Source organism: Danio aesculapii, chromosome 22 (assembly GCF_903798145.1).
Source record: "Danio aesculapii chromosome 22, fDanAes4.1, whole genome shotgun sequence".
Taxonomy (NCBI): domain Eukaryota; kingdom Metazoa; phylum Chordata; class Actinopteri; order Cypriniformes; family Danionidae; genus Danio; species Danio aesculapii.
Window position 1 is genome coordinate 36,541,468 of NC_079456.1, and position 25,398 is coordinate 36,566,865.

Consider the following 25,398-nt stretch of genomic DNA (forward strand, 5'->3'; position numbering starts at 1 on the left):
TAGTCTAATATTATTTACTGTCATCATGACAAAGAGAAAATAAATCAGTTATTAGAGATGAGTTATTAACACTATTATGATTAGAAATGTGTCAAAAAAAATCTCCGTTAAACAGAAATTTGGGTAAAAAATATACAGGAGGGCTAATAATTTTAACTTTAATAGCATATGAAAGGTCAGAATAACATTTAAAGTGCATAAAACTATCAAAACAACAAGGAAACAAAACAAAACCCACGGGACGTGTTTCAAGAAGTGCTCAAAAACTACTTCCTGTTCTCAAAGTTTACACTGTTTTCACTGGATACCAGGTTTGCTGCAGGTTGGAAATGATTTTAGTAGATTAGATCGACTACACATTCCCAAACGGAGAGCAGATTAAGCAGGATTTCAGCCGGATTAATTCGAGATCAACGCGATATTGAGCAGGATAAATGGCCAGAGGTTTATTACGTGGAGTCCAGCTGAGCAGGACAAAGGTGAACTCTGTGGCTTTAGAGAAAGAGATGAAAAGCTGGCAGACGGCCTTTAAAAAAGCTGATCGGAGAGAAAAGGAGAAGTGGCACAGATGTGAAGTAACATGATTTTGACAGTTTTCACCGACGCATCACGAGGTTTGGTGAGACTCAGATGAACAGAAATACTATATTAACACCAAATTGGGCTGAAGAATCCTACAACGCAGTACCTGATCATATAAAGTACATAGTGTTTTATTTGGGATACAGTCACCATGCTGTTTTTGGTGTACTTTTATTGTGTTTTTCCTGTTCATTTACACGACAACATTGTTTTTGTGACTAAAAAAGTTTCAATTAATGCTTTTTAATCTACATATGAAGAGTTCAGATGGAAAAATCTCTAAGTGCCGTCTAAAATTTCCATCGAAAATGAACATTTTTCTCAGACTCCATTATTTATGTTGAGTTACTTTACTTTAAAGACCATGAAAAAGACTTTTTCTTTGCCATAAAAGTGATATTACTAAAACCTATGCACTGAAGGCTGATGAAAATGCTAATTTCAGATGACATTTAGAGGGTTTTGCATCTGAACTCTTCATATCAATCTTCGATATGCAAATCTGTGATGCTGACCAGTAACAATGCTTTTGATATGTGTTTTATAATTATCAGCATGCAGAAACAAATTACTTACACTATTACATACCCTGGGTCACTAGAGACCCTATAAATCTTTTATTTAAAAAAAAAATGTATGATTATCCAGCATATGTTTTACACAGCGGATGCCCTTCTATCTGCAACCCAGTACTGGGAAACACCCATACACACTCATTCACACACACTCATACACTACGACCAGTTTAGTCTATCCAATTCCCCTATAGCACATGTGTTTGGACTGTGGGGGAAACCGGAGCACCCGGAGGAAACCCACGCCAACATGGGGAGAACATGCAAACTCCACACAGAAACGCCAACTGACCCAGCCGGAACTCAAACCAGCGACCTTCTTGCTGTGAGGCGACAGTGCCAACCAAAAAAAGACATTTTATTAATTATTATTATTATGATATGTTTTTACTTTAAAAGTTGATGGTAGGAAGTTAGGTTGGTTTGGACAGTATTTAAATACCATAGTGCATTCATTTACATATAGATAGTAGTGTCCATATAGTGACAATAAACGTTTCAATAAAAAAATGCAAAGTAGTCAGTGCCAGTGGTGTAGCGGTTAGTGCGTCGACACATGCACTGCGGTGCTCATGGCGACCCGAGTTCGATTCCCGTCTTCCCCCCTTCCCCTCTCTCTGCTCCCCATGCTTTTCTGTCAATAATCTCTACTGTCCTATCGATTAAAGGAGAAAACCCCAAAGAAAATTATTTAAAAATAAATAAATAAATTAAAAAAGTAAGAGAAAACAGACATTTTTTATAATTAAAAAAATTACTTTAAAAAAAGAAGACTAATAAAGCTGATGGTAAATCCATTATGTTGTGTGCCCAGCATTCGTTACGCATGAAAACACTATGACATACTATGGGTTACTAAAGCCCTATAAATGTTTCACAGCAATATTAATTTTTACTTTAACTTTAATAATTCTCTACTACTCCTTAAGTTAGCAATACAGCTAGATTTCAAGAGTTCACACTTAGATATTGCTTGATAGCAGGTTTAGCAAGCTGTCCCAGGAGAGAACCCTGAGCTCGGAGATAATTGAGCCCAGGGCTCCTGCCAGGTAAACGAGCATGTAAAGGGGTCTGAGATCAAGTAGGTCTTGAGAGCTCCCCCTGGTAAAAGAGGAAAAGGAGGAGATGGGGTGGAAGGGGGGATTCTTCCAAAAATGAAGATAAGGCAGTAGAGTGAAATCTGTCTATTTACTGTTGGCTTGGATCAATCTGATTAGATTATTGCTGATTTTGGACAAGACCAGACGTGATCAATCACATCACATGCTCCTCTCGAAATTAGTTTATAAAACTTCACTTAATATTCACGTTTTGTACAACACAACATTATGAAATGTTGTCAGGAAAGCAGTTATTCAGGGTGTGTTCATTTGCAAGCCCTCAGACACCTCTCAATGTTCATTTTCATGTATTAGCATATTTCTATGAACCATAGACTGTAATTCTGCCTATACTACAATTCCCACAGCTAAATCCACTGTTCAGATGTTGTATTTCAGTCATTTTTAATGTTTCTGTCCTCAAACTGCTCCTGTGTGGAGCACCAGTTTCCTACACATCACATCTAAAGCCTTCAGTTGTGTTTTGATGTGATTATTGACTGCCGTAGCTGTGAAATAGCTTAAACAATAACAAATTGTTCATCAGCCAATCAGAATCAAGTATTCAACGGCACCATAGTACAATCCCAACTAATGAACATTAAAAACATTTGACCACCAATGAGAAGCAAACAACATATCAGCAGTTAGCGTTAATAATTAACAGAACATTATCAGCCGCTAATGTGCTAATACAGCTAATGCTAAAGCTATCATACTTGGCCAGCGTCCGAAACCGCCTACTACTCGGTAGGTACTGCATTTGAATTTAAACGTACTACTCGGCCGTTAGAAAAGTACGTTCTGTACAGTGTAAACATGAGAAGTATGAATGGAATTCGGACGAACTACATCCGCCATTTTGTCATAGTCACGTGACCTACCTGGGTCAGTTGCGTCGGTTCACTACCATTCATGAATTCTCTCGCGGGGCATCATGGGATAGCGCAGCGTGCATGGGATGCACACTTCAGAATCTCGCCAGAAGTAGTAGGCCATCCAGCTACTTTAATTCTATGAATTCTGACATACTACTAGGCTTGCATACTGTATAGTATGGAAGTACGCGGTTTCGGACGTACCCTTGGTCTGTCATTATTAGCGTTTCTATAGAAATAACAAAGACCAGCGGATCTCAACCTTTAAAATAGGCATCTAAAACACCATATTATGAATAATCCACAAGATATTTTGTTATTTTATAATTCACAGAGACACATGCTAGGAGGCACTGGAGGGTTATAGAGCATCTTGTAAAAAAATGGCATAATAGGACCCATTTAACTTCGGCTGCAATAAAAGACAAAAATAGGCATCCGCAGACGGTTGTGCTTCTGAATTTCATTTCACCAGATCATTCCTCACAATGTCTCTTGCACATTACTCTGTAAAAATGCTTTGTCAGAGCTTTCTCCAGCATGTAAGTGCTTTTTTGGACCCCCTTTTGCCTTCAGAACTGCCTTAATCCTTCATGGGAGAGATTCAACAAGATACTGTAAATATTCCTCAGAGATTTTGCTCCATATTGACATGATAGCATCAAGCAGTTGCTGCAGATTTGTCGGCTGCACATCCATGATGTGAATCTCCCGTTCCACCACATCCCAAAGGTGCTCTATTGGATTGAGCTCTGGTGACTGTGGAGGCCATTTGAGTACAGTGAACTCATTGTCATGTTCAAGAAACCAGTCTGAGATGATTCACGCTTTTGAAATGGTGTAGTTATCCTGCTGGAAGTAGCCATCAGAAGATGGAGACACTGTGGCTCATAAAGGGATGGACATGGTCAGCAAACAATACTCAGGTAGGCTGTGGCATTGACACGAATGCTCAATTGGTACTAATGGACCCAAAGTGTGCCAAGAAAATCTCCCCCACACCATTACACCACCACCACCAGCCTGAACCGCTGATACAAGGCAGGATGGATCCATGCTTTCATGTTGTTGATGCTGACCATTAATTTTGACCCGACCATCCGAATGTGGCAGCAGAAATGGAGACTCATCAGACCAGGCAACGTTTCTCCAAAACCCTAAACCCTAGAGATGGTTGTGCATGAAACTCCCAGTTGATCAGCAGTTTCTGAAATACTCCGATCAGCCACAGTCAGTGATTCGCTGATTAAAAATTTGCATGAACAAACAGTTGGACATGTGTACCTAATAAAGTGGCCGGTGAGTGCATATGACGCAACTGTGTCTGACTAGAGTCAAGATGTGGGCTGATGACATCATCATTCGACAAAATATGTAGATTCTTCAATCTATTCAAAGCTTTTGCCTCGTAACATACATACAAAGTTTCAAAAAGTTCATAATATACATGTTGAACTAACAAAAGATCCATTTAAACAGACCTTCTTCAGGTTGGTGCTGACTACATTTTTAATCTGTATATCCTGCATTTTGTGTTCTGATAGCTGTGAACTGCTCTATAAATTCCATTACGCAGTGGATGCGAATAGGATCATTTTACAACTCCCCTAGAGTTGAAGAGTTTAGTTTTAGCATAACATACATCATTAAATCGGATTAGACCATTAGCATCTCGCTCAAATTTTTTTTTACAAATCGTTTGATAATTTTCCTACTTTATATTACGTAGCTTTGTTAGCTAGTCGGAGACTATTTTCAGGTGCTGTGTAATATCGGCAGCAAAGTATGTTGTTTATTATTACGCCATCATTTAGTTCCTGGCCATATTAGCCTTGAAAATAGCAATTTTCTGTCTGTCCAAGTACACGATGCAACTACAGAAGTGTCAAGCTTTAAATAGGAACATATCAAAACTCTTTACTCAGATGCTAATGGTCTAATCCGATTCAATGATTTATGCTAAGCTAAGCTAAAAGTACATTATGTTACTAATTATGTTTAATTTGTTCTCTGCTATTATATTTTAGTAATATAATTCAATCAACTCACCTTCAGTCCTTCACTGGGCAGCCTGTAGCCAAACCGAGCAGGCAAGTCATCAAAGTTCTCCGTCTTATTGTCAAATGAGTACTGAAAAACAACCACAACCCTTAATTTACGCTCCAAGCAAGTGTTTTAAATGCTGCATATCTTCAGAGACTTACAGCTGATATATCGGCCTCCACGGGCAGAAGATTGAGAAAGGCGAAGATCTGAACCGTGAAAATGGTGTAAATCTGTGTGGCGGACAGCATCAGCATCCCCAAAGACAGCAGCATCTTAAGCTCTGCTTCGATCACACCTGCGAATGCACACAAATACAAAGATATTTACACGTCAGGAAGTCCCCTTTAAGACCATTTCCTGTTTCACAGCGACCATTACATTATAACTGTGTGCCTGCTTAAGGAACGCAAGCAGAAATAAAATGCCATTTTAAATACTTTTAAAGGGATGCAGGGTAGGTCTGTCACAATAATCAATAGATTGACTTATCGCACAACACATGGACATGACCTCAATCATGATATATATATAATAAACTAATAAAACTAATAAAATAGCTCCACTACTGAAAGCTATTGAATTTAGAAAGTAGTGATGCTACCGCCACGCTACTGAGAAATATAGTTAAGCTAGTGGCATCACTACTTGTAGCGACGCTACTGCCCAACACTGGAAGTATCTTGCAAAATAACTATTAAATGTTATGTCATCATGGCAAACAAAGAAAAAGAAATTAGCACTTGGGACTTTAAAAAAAAGGACAAATATCACAGAAGAGACAATATTTTTGCTTTCACCAGTATATAATTTGTCTTTCTTCATATGAATATGCAGCTAAGAGTCATACGTTGACAGCAAAAAATGCGTTTGGTCTAATAGTCGTGCAGTTACAGTGTTAACAGGTTCATGACAAGCAGATAAACCTTTACCCTTGTCAATTGGAGGATCAATAATGGCTGAGCTAATATGGTTATCAGCAAAAATATGCATAAAAATTGTAGTCTCTCATAAACGCAGATCATTAGCACTGAACAGCTTTTTCAGCAGCACCGGCTCCAGAAAATCAAGTTTTAATTTTACCTAAAAGAGATTTAAAAAGCATCTCACTTTGCTATAAGCCATGAAAAAACACACAAATGAGCTAGGAGGAGTATCGCAACATCACAATCGCTGATCATTGCAATTTAAATCATATATAAACATGCAAAACTGTGTGCTTTACAGTAATAACGAGGGCGAAAATCTACAATCCCATGAAGCATTGGGAATGTCAAATAAAAAAAATGAAATCTGCTAATTTATAGCGACAATAAGTATGTTATTTTAAACCTACAATAATACATTTCAAACGCTCATATACAAATGTTAGTATTTCAACTTGATCACATTCTTAGGTTATTAAAGGTGTTTTCTGTCACTACTTGTTCAGCCTGCATTAATGCATTCAGTGTAAGCTGCACGATTATCATTAAAAGATCAGGATCTCAACACCCACGCAACATCAATTATAAATGATGGTGATTTGCATATGTTTATCAATCCTTCAAATCATTGAATTCAAATCTGAAAACGCAAAAGATTCAGTCTTTAGTTTACAAACAGTCCAATAACACAGAAGTACTGAGAAAAACTGTTATAGTTTAGATAAATCCACTGACGTTTACTGTAAAGATTAAAATCACAGTCATGTGCATTTAATGACGCTCAAAAATGAACGTTGTAGGCAGCAATTACATGATTTAACTCGTAGGTGGCGACAACCGGCCATCAAAAATACGCCACTGAATAATTCTTCAAAAATGATCATCAACAATAAAAACCAAAGCAAAAAATATATAAATTGATCTGTTACACCACTAATAAATGCTATTTATTCATCTTCATTGAATTCATGTTTATTTCTATAGCGCTTTTACAATGTAGATTGTGTCAAAGCAGCTTAACATAGAAGACTATAGTAAATTATAATATTTTTGAACTATTAACCCTGTAAATACAAGTTAAAAATAATTTTGAGCATTAAAAAATGTGTGCATTGATTGGGGAAGGGGAAAAAGCAGTTTAAAAGCGATCTATTGTTGTTTTATATCGACTATTTTTGTATTTATCATCAATTGCATTACTAAAACACATTTCATTGGTGTAGTTTTTGATCACAGTTTTGAATTTTGTAGAAAATACTATTTAACAAAGCCAACAAACCCTTTACTGGCATTTATTGAATAAACTTACGCCTATTTTTATCATCATCCAAATGCCTAAATCTCTCAACTGAAGTCAAAACTTTTATTATTATTATTATTCTGCAGCATCACGTAACGTTACAGGCATCGGAATGTAAACGAATTAAACTGTCAGCCACTTAAAACTTGCAAAAAATACATTAAATTCTAGACAAATATTCTTTAAATTAACTTAAACTTTAACTTAAACCTCCCAGAAATGAGTTGTAATCTTGCGAATCAACACTGGTGATTGTAGTATTAGCACGCTAGCTAACAGTAAACACAACGGATGTACTTTAGCTTCACTATAAACGACCTGCGTTTAACCCACAGCACATTACACGAAGAATACACGCCAAAAACATCATAAACATCTCGATATGAGCAATGACATGGGAAAAAAGGAGGAGATAAAGACCACAATCCGACATAGCAGTAAAGTATCATCCAAACGCAGCGACTGGAAGATTAAAAATCAGACCTGCAGGAAGAATCTGCGACTTACCACTACATTGGAAGATGTCCGGGAATATAATAAACCCCCAATGACATTACAGTAGAGGGAAATTATAAGCTTCAAACTGCTTATTGCGACCTCATATCGCTTGGCAGGCCAGAATGTCAACAGTGATCCAACACACACACACACACTCATGAACGAGACACAGCGCCCTCTAGCGCACAGCCGCGGATTGAACACACAGTGATTGACCGACATTATTATCAACGAGCTATATATGTTATTATATACCAAATATGTTATTTGTTGGAAAGTTTCTTATACATAAATGTAAATTTACTAAACATAAACCCCCTTTTATTAACTTTAAACAAGAATTGGAAATGCAGACCTACTTAAATACAATATAAATGTCTAATACGAAAAGTAAAGTTGGTAGACAAACCGTATGGTGGCTTGAGAAAGCCTAGCCTGAAAGCTTGAATTAGGTTTAAAGTTTAAATCATTGAAGTAGTTTTCAAGCAGTGTGAAACAGTTGGCATACAGAAGATAGATAACTACATATATATTAGCATGTTTCTAGTATGGATTAGCATGTTTCTTGCTAGGAGGTTGATAGGATGTTTCTAGTATGGACTGGTATTAGTGTGTTTGTTAGTATGGTTTAGTATATTGTTAGTATGTATTGGTATGTTGTTAGTATGTTTCTAGTATGGATTAGTGTATTGTTAGTATGAATTGGTATGTTGTTAGTATGTCCAATGTAAAGTCAATGGCAGTTTTTACAATGGAAGTCTAAGGGGCAGTTGCTAGGGTGCCGTAAGTGGTTGCTAGGGTGTGGCTAGTAAGTTGAAAGGTAATCAGTGGTTGGCAGATTGGTAGTCTGAGTTAAATGAGCCCAACATTAAGTCTGTATGACAGTCTGGTACAAAGTTATGAGCTCACAAAGTTTGGTCCAATGTTAAGTCAATGGGACTTTTCAGAATTTTCCGGGTCGGTTTTGGGAAAACCGTAAGTCGGATCAGTTGGAAAAGATATAGCAACTTAATTCAGTATAGTTTGGTGGTTTGGAGTAAGTTTAGTGGTTGTAGTATGAACGGTCTAGGAGGAGATGCATTAAAATAGTCTAAGAAAAAGAAGAGGTTTATGTAGTATAACAGTATGTCCGCTATAGGCATGGGCTGGTATAAGATTCTGATAGCGTGATAACCTTGGATAAAAATATCACGGTTTCACGGGATTGTGATTGCTGCTCTAAAATATATTATTTTTAAATGTCTGGGTAAAAACAGGGTTTCTGCAGGTTTCATCATGCCAAATTTAAAACTTTTTAAGCCATTATCAATGAAATTTCTTAGTCACTGAACCTTCAATAATGTCCAGTATAGAATATGTGCTCATGCTGCAGTGGAAACAGAATGAATATTGTGTCTGACTCCATCATGAGCTTGGAGGACTGCATCCATACATCTCTGACATGACTCAAATCACTGATTAATAAAGTCATCTGGAATGGTGAAGAAAGCCTTATTGCAGCACTCCCAGAGTTCATCAAGAGTCTTTGGATTCATCTTCAATGCCTCCTTCTCCTCCTCAATCTTACCCCAGACATGCTCAATAATGTTCATATCTGGTTAGCGGGCTGGCCAATCCTGGAGCACCTTACAACTGAGACTGACGACAAGACTTTTGTCAGGTAGTGGGTGTTAGAATACAAATGCTAACTGTAAAGTCATGCAGTTTTGGATGTATTCTTCCAATTCTGCTAACTATAATCATGGATATTTCAACAATCTCACGGCAATTCGTAACTTTTTGATTTAGTGGTTAATTCGTATGAATTCGTACGATCTAATTCGTACAATTTAGTACGATTTGCTCATCCCCCGATGATGGTTGGGTTTAGGGGTGGGGTTAGGTGCCACGCCTCCTTTTTAACATCGTACAATTTTGTACGACTGAAATCGTACGAATTAGCCACTAAACTGACGGAATGTAAAATACTTACGTTTCCTCGTGAGATCAGGCTGGATATTTGCATACTATTTACCGAAATCCTAATGAGTAGTGTAGTAAAGTGACAAATTTGACAATTTAAAGTCCTTTTTAATATTTTAAAATGCACGATTCACAAGTTTAAACAGGTGTAAATTTATTTCTCAAATCTTTCTTTTATTCCAAAAGAAAGCTCTATACATAATTACAGCATTTCTTTAACAACAAATATGCTTTAGTGGTTAAAGTAGTTTTTCACTTTCAATTTTTTCGTATTGTCAACTTAAATCGTAAAATCAAACGAATAAACCAGCATGTGATACAAAAAACAACCCAACCATCTAACAAAACCAACCTAATTCTTCAGAAAATGGCACTGTAGAAGATAATCATAATAGTAAAACATAATAATAAAGCAAACATTTCCACCACAACTTGTTACACTGTGATAAAGGAAAAAGGAAAAAGCGCTGGCAAATGTCGGCGCTTCACATTAAAACTAATATACAGTCCACTGAATATTTCCAAACGTTTTTTTTTTTTTTTATATCAAATGCAGCCGCGTGAGCTACTTACAGATCCTTAAGTACGAAATCAAGTTATGTACAATAAAGGTACGGTACATTCAACACTTTCTTCTAGTGTTTAGATAATTTCACACTATAACAGTCGATTAAAACAAAGACTGAGTCATCCAGGTCCGATTTCACTCAAAACAAAAACAAAACAATGCGATACAAAACAATTATCCAAGTATTCGTCACATGAAAACGTATTTGTTTAACGTTTTGGCAAATTAGAAGCGAATTCATAACGCATTAATTCGCATTCTTGATGTAACCTGGCATTAGAAAACTGTACAAAACACAGAAATAAGATTGTATAAATTGAAATGAAATAGCCATTATTTGCGAATATACTTACGAATTCATTTAATTCAACAGAAATTGTCGCAGAAATTTTGAAGAAAGATTTTCGTCAGATGAATATTTATCAATCGTTTGATAAAAGGTGTTTTTTTTGTGTGCCATTAAATGAAAAAAAAATTAAATTTTCTGTTAATTATATACAAAATGTCCACTAATTTGCAAAAATACTTTATACGAATTAATTTAATTGAAATCTTTGCAGAAATTTAGACGTATATTTTGGAATCGTTTCAAATGTACGTTTTTTTTGCTGAGACGAAAAAAACTGCAAGTTTCTCTCATTTGGACTCACGAACGCAAGTTTACATCTTACGATTCAAACTTAACGTTTTCATCGCAATTGCTTGTTAACATTTTTAATTCAGACTTTTTTCTTAGGATTGAGACTTTGTATCCTGCGATTTAAAAAAAAAAAAAAAAAGTTTAAAACTCACAATTGAGAGTTCTGAACAGAAAAAAACAGTGCGAATTAAGCAAGTGTTTAGCATTTTGGCAATTTTGAGGTGAATTCATAACATCGCTTTCATATGCAGTTTTGCAGTAACCTTGCATGATCAAACTGTAATAAACACCCAAATAAGATTGTATAAATTGATATGAAATAACCACTAATTTGCAAAAATACTAGCGCAAAAAAAAAAAAAAAAAAACTCAACATAAATTGTCACAGAAATTTTGATTAGAAGAGTTTCGTCAGACGTTTATTCCGCATTTGTTTCAAATGTTTCAAAAAGTGTTTTTTTGTGCCATGAAATGAAAAAAAAAATAATAAATTCTGCTAATTATATACAAAACAGCCACTAATTTGCAAAAACACAAACTATTTAATTCAACAGTAATCTTGGCAGAAATTTCGCGTAATTTCAACATATATTTTGGAATCATTTCAAATGTGCGCTTTTTTTTGCCATAAAACAAAAAATTTGCAAGTTTCTCTCATTTGGACTCATTAATGTAAGTTTCAATCTCACGAATCAAACTTCACGTTTTCGTTGCAATTGCGAGTTAACATTTTCAATTCTAAGTTTTCTTAGGATTGAGACTTTGTATTTTGCAATTAAACAATTAAAAACACAATTTGCAGCTCTGAAAAAAAAACTAAGTGCGAGATGTGCAAGTGTTTAACATTTAAGCAATTTTGAGATGAATTCGTAACATCGCATTCGTATGCATTTTTGCAGGAACCTGGCATCAGCAAACTATACTAAACACACAAATAAAATTGTATAAATTGATATGAAATAGCCACTGATTGCAAAAAGACTTATGAAATTATTTAATTCAACAGAAATTGTTGCAGAAATTTCTATTATAAAAGATTTACGTCAGTCGTATATTTCGCAGTTGTAGATTTTTTTCTGCTGTGAAATGAAAAAAAAAATTGTGATTTTCTGCAAATACTTACAAATTATTTAATTCAACAGAAAATTGCAGAAGTTTTGCAAAATTACGATATTTTTGAATAGTTTCAAATGTTTTTTTTTTTGCCATGAAACTAAAAAAACTGCAACTTTCTCTCATTTGGACTCATAAATGCAAGTTTACATTTCACGATTCAAACTTTTATTTTCTTCACAGATTTTCCAGTTTCTCACAATTGGGTGTTAACATGTTAAATTTAGGTTAAAAACTCACAATTCACAGTTCTGAGAAAAACGTATTGCAAAGTATTTTGCATTATGGCAAACTAGAGGCCAATTTCCTTTATATGCATGTTTGCAGTAACCTCGCATGTGCAAATTATAAAAACAATAATATAAATTAATACAAAATAGCCCCTAATTCAAAAAAAGAAAAAAAAAAAAAAAATTTTCCAGAAACGTGTGTGTATTGTGTATGTGTATAACTTAAATGTATTATTTAAGCAAAAGAAATGATCTTCTCTTATTTTCTTTAATTCTGACTCATAGATGCAAGTTTACCTCTTGTGATTCAAACTTAAGTCACGTTTTAACTTTCTACATGGTTCACAGAATTGAGACTGTTTTTTTTATTTAAAAACTAAATTCACAGTTCTGAAAAAGGTGTTGCCATATATGCAAATTATTTAACATTTTGACAAATTACAGGCTAATTTGTATCATTGCGTTTGTACAGAACTGTACAAAAAATACACAAATAAGATTTTATGTTGATACGAAATAAAAACTGAAATTTTGCTGAAAATGACAAAACTAAGCTTTTCGTCAGACATGTTTTGAAACTGTCAAATCTCATTTTTACTTGTCAAATGCAAGTTTACATCGCACAATTCAAACTTTCTTTAAAAAGCCTATGAACTAGCAACTGAGCAAGTATTACATGAAAAATCGCCATTGGATTGTTGATATTTTCACAAACAAAAACATAAAATTCATCCAAATTATATTACTGTAACAGTAAAAATATGCATTAAAACTTGATCTTTGTCTTTTGGCTAGCAGTAATGAGTATAAACACGTTTAATCGTCACAAAACATGCATATGGTTTACCTTTTGGCTGAGTGAAATGTGACCTGGACAATCATAATGGAAATCAACAACTCAAGAAAGTCTTCCCCTGCATTTAAAACGCATTAATACTGAATAAAACAATCAAACACTTTTTGTTCTGGCCGCTTTATAAATCCCACACGCCCTTTTTTTTCCCCACTTGTGCAGTTCCATGAAACGAAGACAAAACCATTCCTGAAACTCTCGGTATTGCTGTGGTCCATTGAAATCCGTTGAACAGTACTAGAAAACAAGGCTTTATGGTCCAAATTTGCACAACGAATGTACAGTCGAGGCCCATGGACATCTCCGAATATCAAACAAAAAAGATCTGAATCACTCGCATTTATCAGCAAACGCCGTCAAGATTTTACAGCCCTTTGGATGCTTCAAAATCTAAATAATAGACACATAATTAAGGGTACGGTGATAAAAAATAACAAGAAAACCTATTAATATTAACATGTCGGTGCGCATATAAACTAATTCAGTGAAAATAACAGCGGTTTCGAACTAAATCTGCCATTGTAGTACCTAGATTCACGCAATTTTAATATTTTGGTTAACTAACGTCATAAAGCAGTGGAAAAAACGCTCAACCCAACCGCGTGTATTTAATCACCCGCGGTTTTCATGCAGTGCAAATGCAAGTCAGTGTTTCTCTGGGTACAGCATTGTTAAAAAGTGGCTAAAGCGTGTGTTGTGTGAAGCCTCGAAGCAGAAACGTTGACTCGATCATCGATTTATCAATACAGTAAAGTTTGGCACAGCATTAAAACATGGAATGACATGCGATACTTTAGTTTGAATCCAATTATAGCAGCACGGTGAAATAAAATGGATGTTTTAACTTCATATTGAGGCCAAATAAAACCGGATGAGGGTGAAAAATGACGAGTAATGACTTCCTAATGAATGTTGAAGGCAGTGCAAGAGTATCCAGCATCACTTTAAGGGCGACGTTTTCTCACCCTGCTCGGTTCAAAATGGTTATAAATTGGTGCGGATGCAGTTCAGCTCGAAATCTAGCAAAAAAGCATCGACTTTTTAGAAACTGTACCAGTTTTATGGTACGTTCCGAGTTTGACAGCATCAGTCTCCATTGATTTGCATGTAAAGAAAGTTGGACAAAAAAAAACTAATTCCAAGCATTTAAAGATAATAATTGATGATAATCTTGATGATAATTAACACAAATCAAAGCCGCATTGAAGGGTGAAAGTTGCCAATTATTCAAAAAAAAAAGCGCAAATTTTTACTCAAAATGAGCAATCGTATCTTCCAGCCCAAAAAAGGTGAACATCCAGCAGCGATTGTGTGTCGTCTGTATGAAATCCTGAAGTACAAATGCGTGTCTGTGTATAAATGTGAACGAAAATGACAACAGCGATCCATTAAAAATCACACCGGCCACCGAAATGAGGAGCTGCGATGATCCTTCAGATGTCCTGTTACAGCTCTTTATTCTCGAACCTCGCATGGAGAGAAGGCAGTAATAAATATGATGGCAGTCTGATTGGATGGCATGAGTGAGCCCTGGAGCGTCACTGATTTGTTTGGGGTCAGTCTCCTTTGGGATTGTCCAGATTGACCACACGCAGCTCGGTGAGGGTGCTACTGCTGCTGCCGGAGGGCTGCTGGTTTATTAACATCTGAAAGAGCACAAACAACAGCATCAGTGAATCAACACTGCTGATCATCTACAAACAAACTGAGAACGAAACATTCTTAGATACTTCGTTCACTCAAAAATGAAATTTCTGTTATAAATTATGCCGTTTAACCTCTGAGCCCTTCGTTCATCTTCAAAACACAAATTAAGATATTTTAGATGAAATCCTGGAGCTCTCACATCCACCACTGACGGTCCTGACTCAAAGTCCAAAAAAGGTTTTTCACCTTTATTATGAGAAGACAGTAGAGATTTTACACAGGAAAGCATTGGGAGCAGAGAGAGGGGAAGGATCGGCAAAGGACCTCGAGAGGGGAATTGAACTCGGGTCGCCGTGGGCACGTCAGTGCTATATGTCAGCGCACCGTACCACTAGGCTATTGACTGGTGTGCGATACTTTTAACTGTCATGTGCGGGCCATTTCGCGGCGCATCTGGTGTGTGACGCCCTTTACAATATCCCTCTCGAGTGAGCGTGGTTGCTGTTTATGTGTGTGTGTGTGCATGAGTGTGAATAAGAGCAAGCGTGATGCTTGTTTGATGCTATCTATGTGTGTGTGTGTGTGTGTGAATGAGAGGGAGAGAGCGTGATGCTGTGCGACGCTGGCTTGGTGCACGGTCTATGCGTGTGTGTGTGTGTGTGTGTGTGTGTGTGTGAGAATAACAGTGATCGTACCACGCAGATCTCTAATACGAACAAGACCAACAGGTAACCCCGAACCCAAGATTGCATTTACAGTATTCAGTTTCTGAATGGTTAAGGCACAAGCCAACAGTTTGGTGACGCTGTCTGAGCCTTACATCATTTTTTTTTTATTATGCACGGTAGTATCGGATACCCAGGTCAAATAGGGAGGAGGTTTGACCGTATCAAAATTTGGATACAGCCCAAGCCTAGTAAATGCAGACAATCGGACAAGAGTCACTTTAAAAGATGATGTAAGCAGGTCAAAAATAAATAAATAAATAAATAAATAAATAAAATCGGACAGTCACAAAATCGGAATTGACCATCAAGATCTGCAGTGTAAATGCAGCCGATATTTGGTGATCATTTGAGATTAAAATATTTAGACCTTTCCAGAATAAAACAAATCGTAACATTATACTCAATCCAATAGCTAATAAATCCAAAGAAATTGAGAATCTTTCCAGTGGAGCTTTGGAAACATTACATTTATCTCCATAGCTCTATATAATAAATTTATCTAAAACATTTTAATTACATTTCGATTTAATTTAAGTCCTAGAAATAACAATCCAATGCTTCTACACATGAACAGTTTCACTGACTTCACTTGATTACCGAATGAAGTGGAACGGCTGAAACTGGGATCTGAACAGTTCCAGGAGGTCCTGTGAGGAACATCTGAGGAACTCCACCTAAACATGCACAAAACAACACACGAAACCATTCACTTCTACCTTTTAACAATGCAAATTTAATGACCACATTATTAGGCACATCAGTTCAGCTGCTTAGTTATGCAAATATCTAATCAGCCAATTATATGTCAGCAACTCAGTTCATTTCGGCATGTAAATGCATCAGAAAGGAGATGGAAATTGAGTCAATGGACTCTGAATATGATCAAATGGGCAGCTTCGAGTATTTCAGAAAATACTGATCTACTAGACACAACGCACAATTATATATATATGCATAAATGTAAGCAATATTATTAATTAAAGCATATTCAACTATACAAATGTTTGGTAAACAAATATCCATGACTTTTCCAGGTTTTCAATGACCGTACGAAACCTGTTTCTAATAAAGTGTCCAGTGTGTGGCTGTGGGACTGACCTGAGTCCTGCGCCGGCGTGTGTGACACATGCATTGCACTGGGGGGTTGTGGGAAGGCGCTGAGCACAGTCAGGCCTCCGTCAGTGAGGGTAGGGGTGGAGGTGGCGTACATGACGTGAGCTCCAGGGTACATCATGTGTCCGGCCACTGAAGAAGGCACTGAGGACGTGACTATAGTAGCGGTGTGGCTAGCTAAAAAAAACAACAACACACAAATAAAAATACAAGTTTAAGTCTAATGCAGTAGTTTTTAAAATTGTGCACTGCAGCCCCCAGTGGGCCGTGACGGTATTGCAGCTAATAATCTTGGTGTAATTCTGGAGTCAGATCTGAATTTCAGTAGCCATGTCAAAGCAGCAACTAAATCAGCATACTATCATCTCACTAAATCAGCATACTATCATCTCACTAAATCAGCATACTATCATCTCACTAAATCAGCATACTATCATCTCACTAAATCAGCATACTATCATCTCACTAAATCAGCATACTATCATCTCACTAAATCAGCATACTATCATCTCACTAAATCAGCATACTATCATCTCACTAAATCAGCATACTATCATCCCACTAAATCAGCATACTATCATCTCACTAAATCAGCATACTATCATCTCAAAAACATTGCAAGAACTAGATGATTTGTTTCCAGTCAGAAATTGTTGATGCTTTTATCAGCAGCAGGATGGATTACTATGATAGACTCCTCACTGGCCTTCCCAAAAAGACAGTCAGACAGTTACAGCTCATCCAGAACACTGCGGCCAGCATTCTGACCAGAAGCAGAAAATCAGAGCACATCACACCTGTCCTCAGGTCTTTACACCGGCTCCCAGTTACATTCAGAATAGATTTTAAAGTATTATTCCTGGTCTATAAATCACTAAATGGCCTCAATACATTACAGATATGCTCACTGAATACAAACCTAACAGATCCCTCAGATCATTAGGATCATGTAAATTAGAAATTCCAGGAGTTCATTCATATATAAAAATACCCTGTCTTATGCCTTGATCACACCAAATGCGCTTTTTGTGTTGAGAGGTGACTATTTTCAATGCTTTACAAATGGCCGTGGGTGGTTTGCACACAGCAGTTGAAAAGAAAGTCAACTCTGAGAGTCTTTTCATTTTCCAATCAAATGAAAACAGAGGCGGGGTTTCTGTTGAGTTGACAGCAGTGACTACAGAGACTCTTAAAGAAAGATGAGAGACTATCGGTCACTATTGCCAGTTATCTTGAGCAAATCTATCACAATATTATAACAATTATAACAATATCAACTCGCTCACAATACGCAGCCAATTCAGAGGTTGCCTAGCAACAAAAAAAGCACAGTGCATTACTTTTTTTGTCAACAATAAAGGCAATGCGGTGCGCCTCAGAACAGAAAAAGTGCATTCGGTGTGATCTGCTCTTTAGAAATGTCTGGAAAAGAGCTTTTAAAATTCTCATATTCGTGCACTGGTCTAATGAAATCTGCTGTGTGAGGGTGTTAAGGTCAGTACCGGCGGCGCTGCTGGACGTCTGGCTGATCTCGGGACTGCTGTCGCTGCTCTGAGGACTGGGATGAACCTGGATGGCTTGGAGCTGTTGAGGCATCGCTCCACCTGATGCACAGAGGACAGAAAACACCCTCAGTGGCTGGATAAAACCATTTATGTTAACTGAAATAAATGGGAAATAAAATGAAGAAGAAAACAAAAGAATTGATGAAAGTTGCTTTGTTGACAAACTGAAATAAAAAAAAAAATTAAAAAAAAATGAATATATATATAAAAAAAAAAAGCAATGAAAAAACAATTTAAACTAAATTTTAAATATAATCAAATAAAAACAAGATTCCAGTAAATGAAATAACCCTGAAATTAGCGTATAAATATCAATTACATTACAATAAATATTACAGTAAAATATATGTTTTTAATAAATACATTTACATTAAGAAAAAAAAATATATAATATGAAATACTGTATTCTTCTGAGCTTTAATTTATTTTATCTTATGCAATTTTGTATATTTTATGCAGATGCACTTTCCTGCAAATCATTCTAAGTGGATAGGAAAATTCTTTTCAAATAGTCACCTTATGGAATTATATTCATATTGCAGTGTTTATTGCAGAAAAACAAAAAGCGCCATCTCACTTGTTTCCAATATCATGTAGGCATGAGCCAGAATAAAATTCTGACAACCTGAGATGAAAATATCATAGGTATCGGCAATACCTCTAATTACTGGTCTAAAATATGTTCTTTTAAATTGTCTGGCTAAAAAAAACAGAAGCAGACACGCATGTGGGAACGGTGGGCGGAGAGAAGTGGCTCATTTGCATTTGAAGCCACAGGCTACACTGCACTCAGAAAATGGGCAGATTCGGGAGACTATAATCAGTGTTTCCTCTAGGATTTTTTTCCAGCTGTGGCGGCAGACTCTGTATGGCCTTTTACACAGATCTACCTGTGGAGTTATTTCAATGACAAATGTTGTGAGCGCAGTAACACAAGTTGAGATTGCAATTCATGTAATACGAGCATGCTAATCTCTTAGCTTGTGTGCCGATTTCCTTGCTCGAGCGCAAAACTTCTTGCACGCCCTCAAATACACACTGCTCAAGTGCAGATTTTCTTGTGCCGCTCTCAAGTAAACGCTGCTGAAGTGTGGGTTTACGTAACAAGTATATCTCCAACATTTATTAGATTTGAAATAGGAATATTTGTAAATGTCTCCAATAGACCTACAGAGCAGCATTAATGCGTCCTGAAGTAAAGTGAAAAGGTTATAAACTCCAGCAAGATAAAGTCATTGTATGCAGAGCCATAGACCTTCAACTATAAATAAAATATAATTATGGAAACATCGTGTTTGCTGGCCTCACGCATCGCGCACCTGTCAGTCAGTCAGTTAGTACGTGACCCCAAATAGTTAAACAAATAACGCACAGCACTACTATGATTACAGAAAAGCTTGTGCTTTTATAATTCACTTCCCTTTTAATACGTTTTGGTGCGATTATCACCCGCTGTTTGAGAAGAACGGCTGAATATTTTGAATGAGATGCTGTAATGTACCCGTGGCGGGATCAATTTTGGTGTGGCGCCCCGCCAAGTAGTGATGTTGGTTCCACAATTATTATCATCAAGTGTTCATGAGATGGATTGCCTGAGGGAAGAAACTGTTTCTGTGTCGGGCTGTTCTGGTGCGCAGTGCTCTGTAGCGTCCACCAGAAGGTAAAAGTTCAAAGAGGCAGTGTGCTGGGTGTGAGGGGTCCAGAGTGATTTTAGCAGCCCTTCTGCTCGCTCTGGATAAGTACAGTTCTTGGGGAGTAGGAAGGGTTGTACCAGTGATTCGCTCAGCAGTCCAAACTATTCGACGTAGTCTTCGAAGGTTGGATTAAGTAGCTGAGCTAAACCAGACAGTTATTGATGTGCAGATGACTGATTCAATGATGGAGGTGTAGAACTGTTTCAGCAGCTCCTTTGGGAGGTTAAACTTCCTCAGCTGATGAAGAAAGTACAGCCTCTGTTGAGCTTTTTTGACAATGGAGTCTATGTGAGTGTCCCACTTCAGGTCCTGAGAGATGGTGGTGTCCAGGAACCTGAATGACTCCACTGCTGCCACAACACTGTCCATGATGCTCAGTGGGGGGAGAGCAGGGGGGTTTCTCCTGAAATCCACTATCAATTTTCAGCTCAAAATAAATTAAGCTGAAACTTTCACAGACACACTCTGGAGACACCAAAGGCTTATCTTACATCTTGTAAAAGGGGTAAAACAGAAGCCCTTTAAATGTCTGGGTAAAAAACAGCAATCTTTGAATATCTTTCTTTCATTTGGATATAAAGTAAAGCCACTTCACTGTTCAGCTCTGTAGCATGCTTAGATGTTGCTTTAGAAGCGATTAGTTTTTCAGATGTTTCCAGAACCGTGGACTGACCAGTAGCTTTTAATGTGGAGACTCCTTTTCTGCTGGAGATACTGTTGCCCTAAAAAAACGTACATATAGCAGTAGAAACGGTATAACAGAACATTTTAGTAGTTTTAAAACCTTGACGGTAAACCTTGAAACCGGTTATCATCCCATGCCTAATATAGTGCAGCCACACAGACGTTAAAAATCAATATATAATTTAGCAATAGTACTGTAAAGGCAATTAAGTGCTCAGGTCTAGTTAGTGTACACAGAGAGAAAGTGCGAGCATGCAGATCGTCCAGCACTGACCTGTGAGTGAGACGGCGGCTGGCAGGCGGAAGAGCGTGGCGGGTTGTGTGTGTGCGGGCACAGCGGTGCTGCTGCTGCTGTTAGCCTGCGTCTGTGGACACTGTATGGCCAGAGAGTGTGTCTGCAGCTGACTGAGAGGAACAGTGTGTGTGCCCGGCGGAAGAGAAGCGCCTGCGGGACACACAGCGACAGGCCTACTCACACCAATACTGACACGGTTTAGCTAATGCTAACAAGACTGACTGTTTTTAGCATGTTTTAATGCGAGTTAGCATGTTGCTAACATAATTTGATAAACATGTTGCTAACGTTTAACATTTAGCGGTCATGAATTAACGTTTATAAAATTTCTTCTAACAAAGTTGTTAAGTTGCCATAGTAGTTTCATGAAGAAACATGTTGCTAACATTTTATCATCATGAATAGCATGAACAGCTTCATTTTTCTAACTTCCTGCGAACATGTTGCCATCATGTTTATGACATTAACATATGTTTCTAATATGTTTAACAATCTGCTAATATTAAAACTGCAATGTTTAACACATTGCTAGCTTAAGTTAATCATTTGACACGTTGGTAACACGTTGTGCTAAAATAGCATGTTTTTAATGTTTACAATTTCCTAACATTGCTGTCATGCTAATGTCATTGTTAGCATGGGTTAACATGTTTGCCAACATAAATGTTGCTAACGTTTTTCTAATGTTAAACATTTAGCTAGGATGAATTAATATGCAGCTTACATATGCTAGATTTCTAAAGTAGTATCATGTATAAACATGTTGCTAATAATTTGTTAACATGAATAGCATGAACAGCTGCATTTTTCTAACTTGTATCATTTTGTTAACATCATTAACATGTCTCTATTATATTTATCAATGTGCTAATATTAAAACTGCAATAACGTTTAGCATATTGTTAGCTTGAAATAACGGTTTTGACTGATGTTGCTAACATTTTTCCAATGTTTAACATTTAGATGGAATGAATTAACATTTCTACCATGCTAGTTTTGCTAACATATATGTAAATACCATAAATAATCATGTTGCTAACATGATTAACATGAACAGCTGCATTTTTCTAACTTTAAACATGTTAACACGCTACCATCATGTTTATGACAATAACATGTTTCTAATATATTTAACAATCTGCTAATATTAAAACTCCAACAAAGGTTAACACCTTGTTAGCCTGACAATGATTTTGACATGTTGGTAACACGTTGTGATAAAATAGCATGTTTTTAATGTTTACAATTTCCTAACATTGCTGTCATGCTTAGCACATTGTTAGCTAACATAAATTGATAAACATGTTGCTAACATTTTTTGAATGTTTAACATTTAGCTAACATGAATTAACCTTAAACACAAGTTAAATTTCTGCTAACACAATGTTTAACGTTTTACTAAGATGAATTAATATGTAGCTTACATATGCTACATTACCATAGTACTATCATGAATAAACATGTTGCTAACATTTTGTTAACATGAATAGCATAACCAGCTGCATTTTTCTAACTTTAAACATTTTGTTAACATGTTACCATCATTAACATGTTTCTAATACACTTATTCTGCTAATATTAAAACTGCAACAAATGTTTAACACATTGTTAGCTTGACTTAATGTCTTTGACAAGTTGGTAACATGTTGTGATAAAATAGCATGCTTTTAATGTTGATCATTTCCAAACATTGCTATAATGCGTAGCACATTATTAACATGAGTTAACATGTTTTGCTAACATGCTTTTAAAGCGGATTCATAACTGCAAAATGTACAAATGTTGCTACAATATTTAACATGTTAACATAGCATTTTTTGCTAGCATGTTTAATAGTCAACAAATCAAATTACCGCTTGCATATTTGACTTCATTCTTCATTACATTTCGCTACCATTAATAAACATGAAGCTAACACGTTACTACAATGTTTAACATTTTGCTAACACAGATTAACATGCAGGTAATACATTTGTTATGTTGCTAACATGCTTTTAATGATTTTGTTAACAATAACAGCTGCATGTTTCTAACATTAGCATTAATTACTATGTTGCTACCATGTTTAAGACACTGCTACCATGTTTCTAATATATGCAACCATTTGCGAATATAAACAGTAACGCTTAACACGTCGTTAGCATTAATATATTTTTAACATGCCAGTCACAAAATGGGGATCAATTAGCATGTTTATAAAGTACAATGCTTAGCACACAGTTAGCACATTTTAGCATTTTGCTAACATGCATTTAATGTGGATTCATAATTACAAAATTTTAAACGCCGTGCTAGCTACTGTACAATATATAACATGCTAACATGTTGGCAAAATGTTAAACATGTTAGAAACATGAATTAACATCCTGCTACCATTTTGTCACTGTGCTAAAATTAACATATTTGATAACATTTTTCTAATAAATAACATTTGGCTAGTGTGAATTAATATGCTAGCATTTTAAATACATCAACAAAAATTTATGCTAACGATCTTCTCATTTCCATGATGAATTAGCATGCTGCTACCATGAATTAACATGCTATATTCACTTTAAGATGTTGATTCATGTTATTAAATACTAAACATGTTGCTACCATATTTAGCACATTGCTTACACGAATTAACATGTTGCTAATATGTTCATCACAGGGTTTGTATGTTGCTAAAGCTAGATGCATATACTGTGGCTGTTTCTCTGACTCAACTCATCTGTTTAGCTGCTCTTGATGTGAATAGGCCTCACACAGATGGATCAGTTGGAAGCAGAATTTCAAGTATGCTGGCATGCATGCAAGCAAATAGGTTCATGTGCAATAAAACACAAAAGATGTCATGCAAGCTGCTTCAGTGCCTCATGCAACCCCTTGGGAAAGTTAATATGTGAAAGGGAGAGAAGAAAAACAACAAACGCACCTGGCATGAGTGTGAATCCGGTGGGCAGCTGCATCATGCCGGCCTGAGAACTTTTGAGCACGGTGCCGTTTGCGCTGGAGATGCTCTGAGCGTTCATCCCCGCCGCCACCGGCCAGCAGGTGGTGCCAGAGAGCGAGGGGCCGCTGCTCTGGGTGTGCATGGCCACTGAGGATGAGGAGGGCGAGGAAGAGACCGGTGACTGTGTGGTGGTGCTGATGGTGTTGGTGCCTCCGGGTAAAGTGGCAGAAGTGAATGTAGGCTTTAGCATTTCCTGCGATGATAGAGACAGAAGAGCAATTTAAGCGTTATGTATTTATAGACACTATATAGAGATAGTATATGTTTACATTATATTGAAACATCTGCTTATGTTGTCCAAAATAATCAACCACAGAGTTATGGATCAGAAAAATATCCATCTGTAAACATTTATATTTTTAATGAGGAAAATAAACTTGCGTTATGACCAAAACAGTTAGCGAGTTTACAGTATACAGCATACTTGCAGACATTCTGTGAATTAAACTGGCGGGAACCGGCGGACGTGCAACAACTTTAATCATAAGGTAAACACAAAACAAAAGTTTTCATCTGGAGCTTCTTTACGGGACTCGACACTTGTAAACACTCACTCCAACAGGCTCGAACATACTCGTCAGCTCTACCAAGCCGACCAATCACAGAGCTTGCGCTACGTGTCGTTGCGACTATATAAATAAACATGAATAAACAAATGTTAAATCACCTTTCTTCGCCATTCTGATGCTCGCTTTGAACTGCAGCAGATCTGCTTGACCATGTCTACATGCCTAAACGCCCTAAGGTGCTGCCATGTGATTGGCTGATTAGAAATCTGCGTTACGGGCAGTCGGATAGGTGTACCTAATAAAGTGGCCGGTGAGAGTATATATAGTGGATTAACGCTTATATAGACCATTTTGAGGGATGTAAACAAAAACAATGGTCCCAATGTATTTCCTGTTTTACATTGTTCATTTCTAGAGCTTCCGAGAATCCAAAAAGAGCCACATATTAATAAATAATGTTATGATGGCCGTTTAAACATTAAGTTATGATTGAATTGCCTCTTGTTACGGTTATGAAATAGTTTGATAACGTGCAGGAAATGTTCATGGGCCAACGATATCACTACATTAAAACTGTCTATAGTAGATTAACACACACACACACAAATCTATACACCTCTGATTATGTAATGATAAATATCTCAATATCATTTCACAACAACAGTGATCAGTAATCCTGAAAAGTGATCGCAAAACTCACAATAAAAATAATCATAGTCATATAGATCAGTGTTTCCCAACCCTGTTCCTGAAGGCACACCAACAGTCCACATTTTCAACCTTTTCCTAATCAAACACACCTGAATCAACTTATCATAACATCAGAGGAGACTCCAACACCTGAAGTTAATGGGTCAGATAACGGAGACATCCAAAATATGTACTGTTGGTGTGCCTCCA

At 36.7% G+C, this 25,398-nt stretch overlaps 2 protein-coding genes across 3 annotated transcripts in view; both read right to left on the reverse strand.

Moving 5' to 3' along the window:
- The window catches only part of rnf13 (ring finger protein 13), a 34,664-nt gene extending 26,617 nt beyond the window's left edge, over positions 1-8,047 (reverse strand). The window contains exons 1-3 of the mRNA XM_056448095.1: positions 7,912-8,047; positions 5,340-5,476; positions 5,185-5,265 (exon numbers count right to left, since the gene is read on the reverse strand). Of these exons, the coding sequence (XP_056304070.1) occupies positions 5,185-5,265; positions 5,340-5,453 (195 nt within the window). The 5' untranslated portion in view covers positions 5,454-5,476; positions 7,912-8,047. The remainder of the gene's footprint in view (positions 1-5,184; positions 5,266-5,339; positions 5,477-7,911) is intronic.
- Positions 8,048-9,993: 1,946 nt separating this feature from the next.
- Positions 9,994-25,398, reverse strand: part of srfa (serum response factor a) — a 31,238-nt gene continuing 15,833 nt past the window's right edge. Inside the window, exons 3-8 of one of the 2 annotated variants that reach the window (XM_056447694.1) lie at positions 23,912-24,182; positions 20,974-21,144; positions 18,259-18,360; positions 16,742-16,933; positions 16,241-16,317; positions 9,994-14,914 (exon numbers count right to left, since the gene is read on the reverse strand). In XM_056447694.1, coding sequence (XP_056303669.1) covers positions 14,825-14,914; positions 16,241-16,317; positions 16,742-16,933; positions 18,259-18,360; positions 20,974-21,144; positions 23,912-24,182 — 903 coding nt within the window. In that variant the 3' untranslated portion in view covers positions 9,994-14,824. The remainder of the gene's footprint in view (positions 14,915-16,240; positions 16,318-16,741; positions 16,934-18,258; positions 18,361-20,973; positions 21,145-23,911; positions 24,183-25,398) is intronic. The other variant, XM_056447695.1, reaches the window with a different exon arrangement.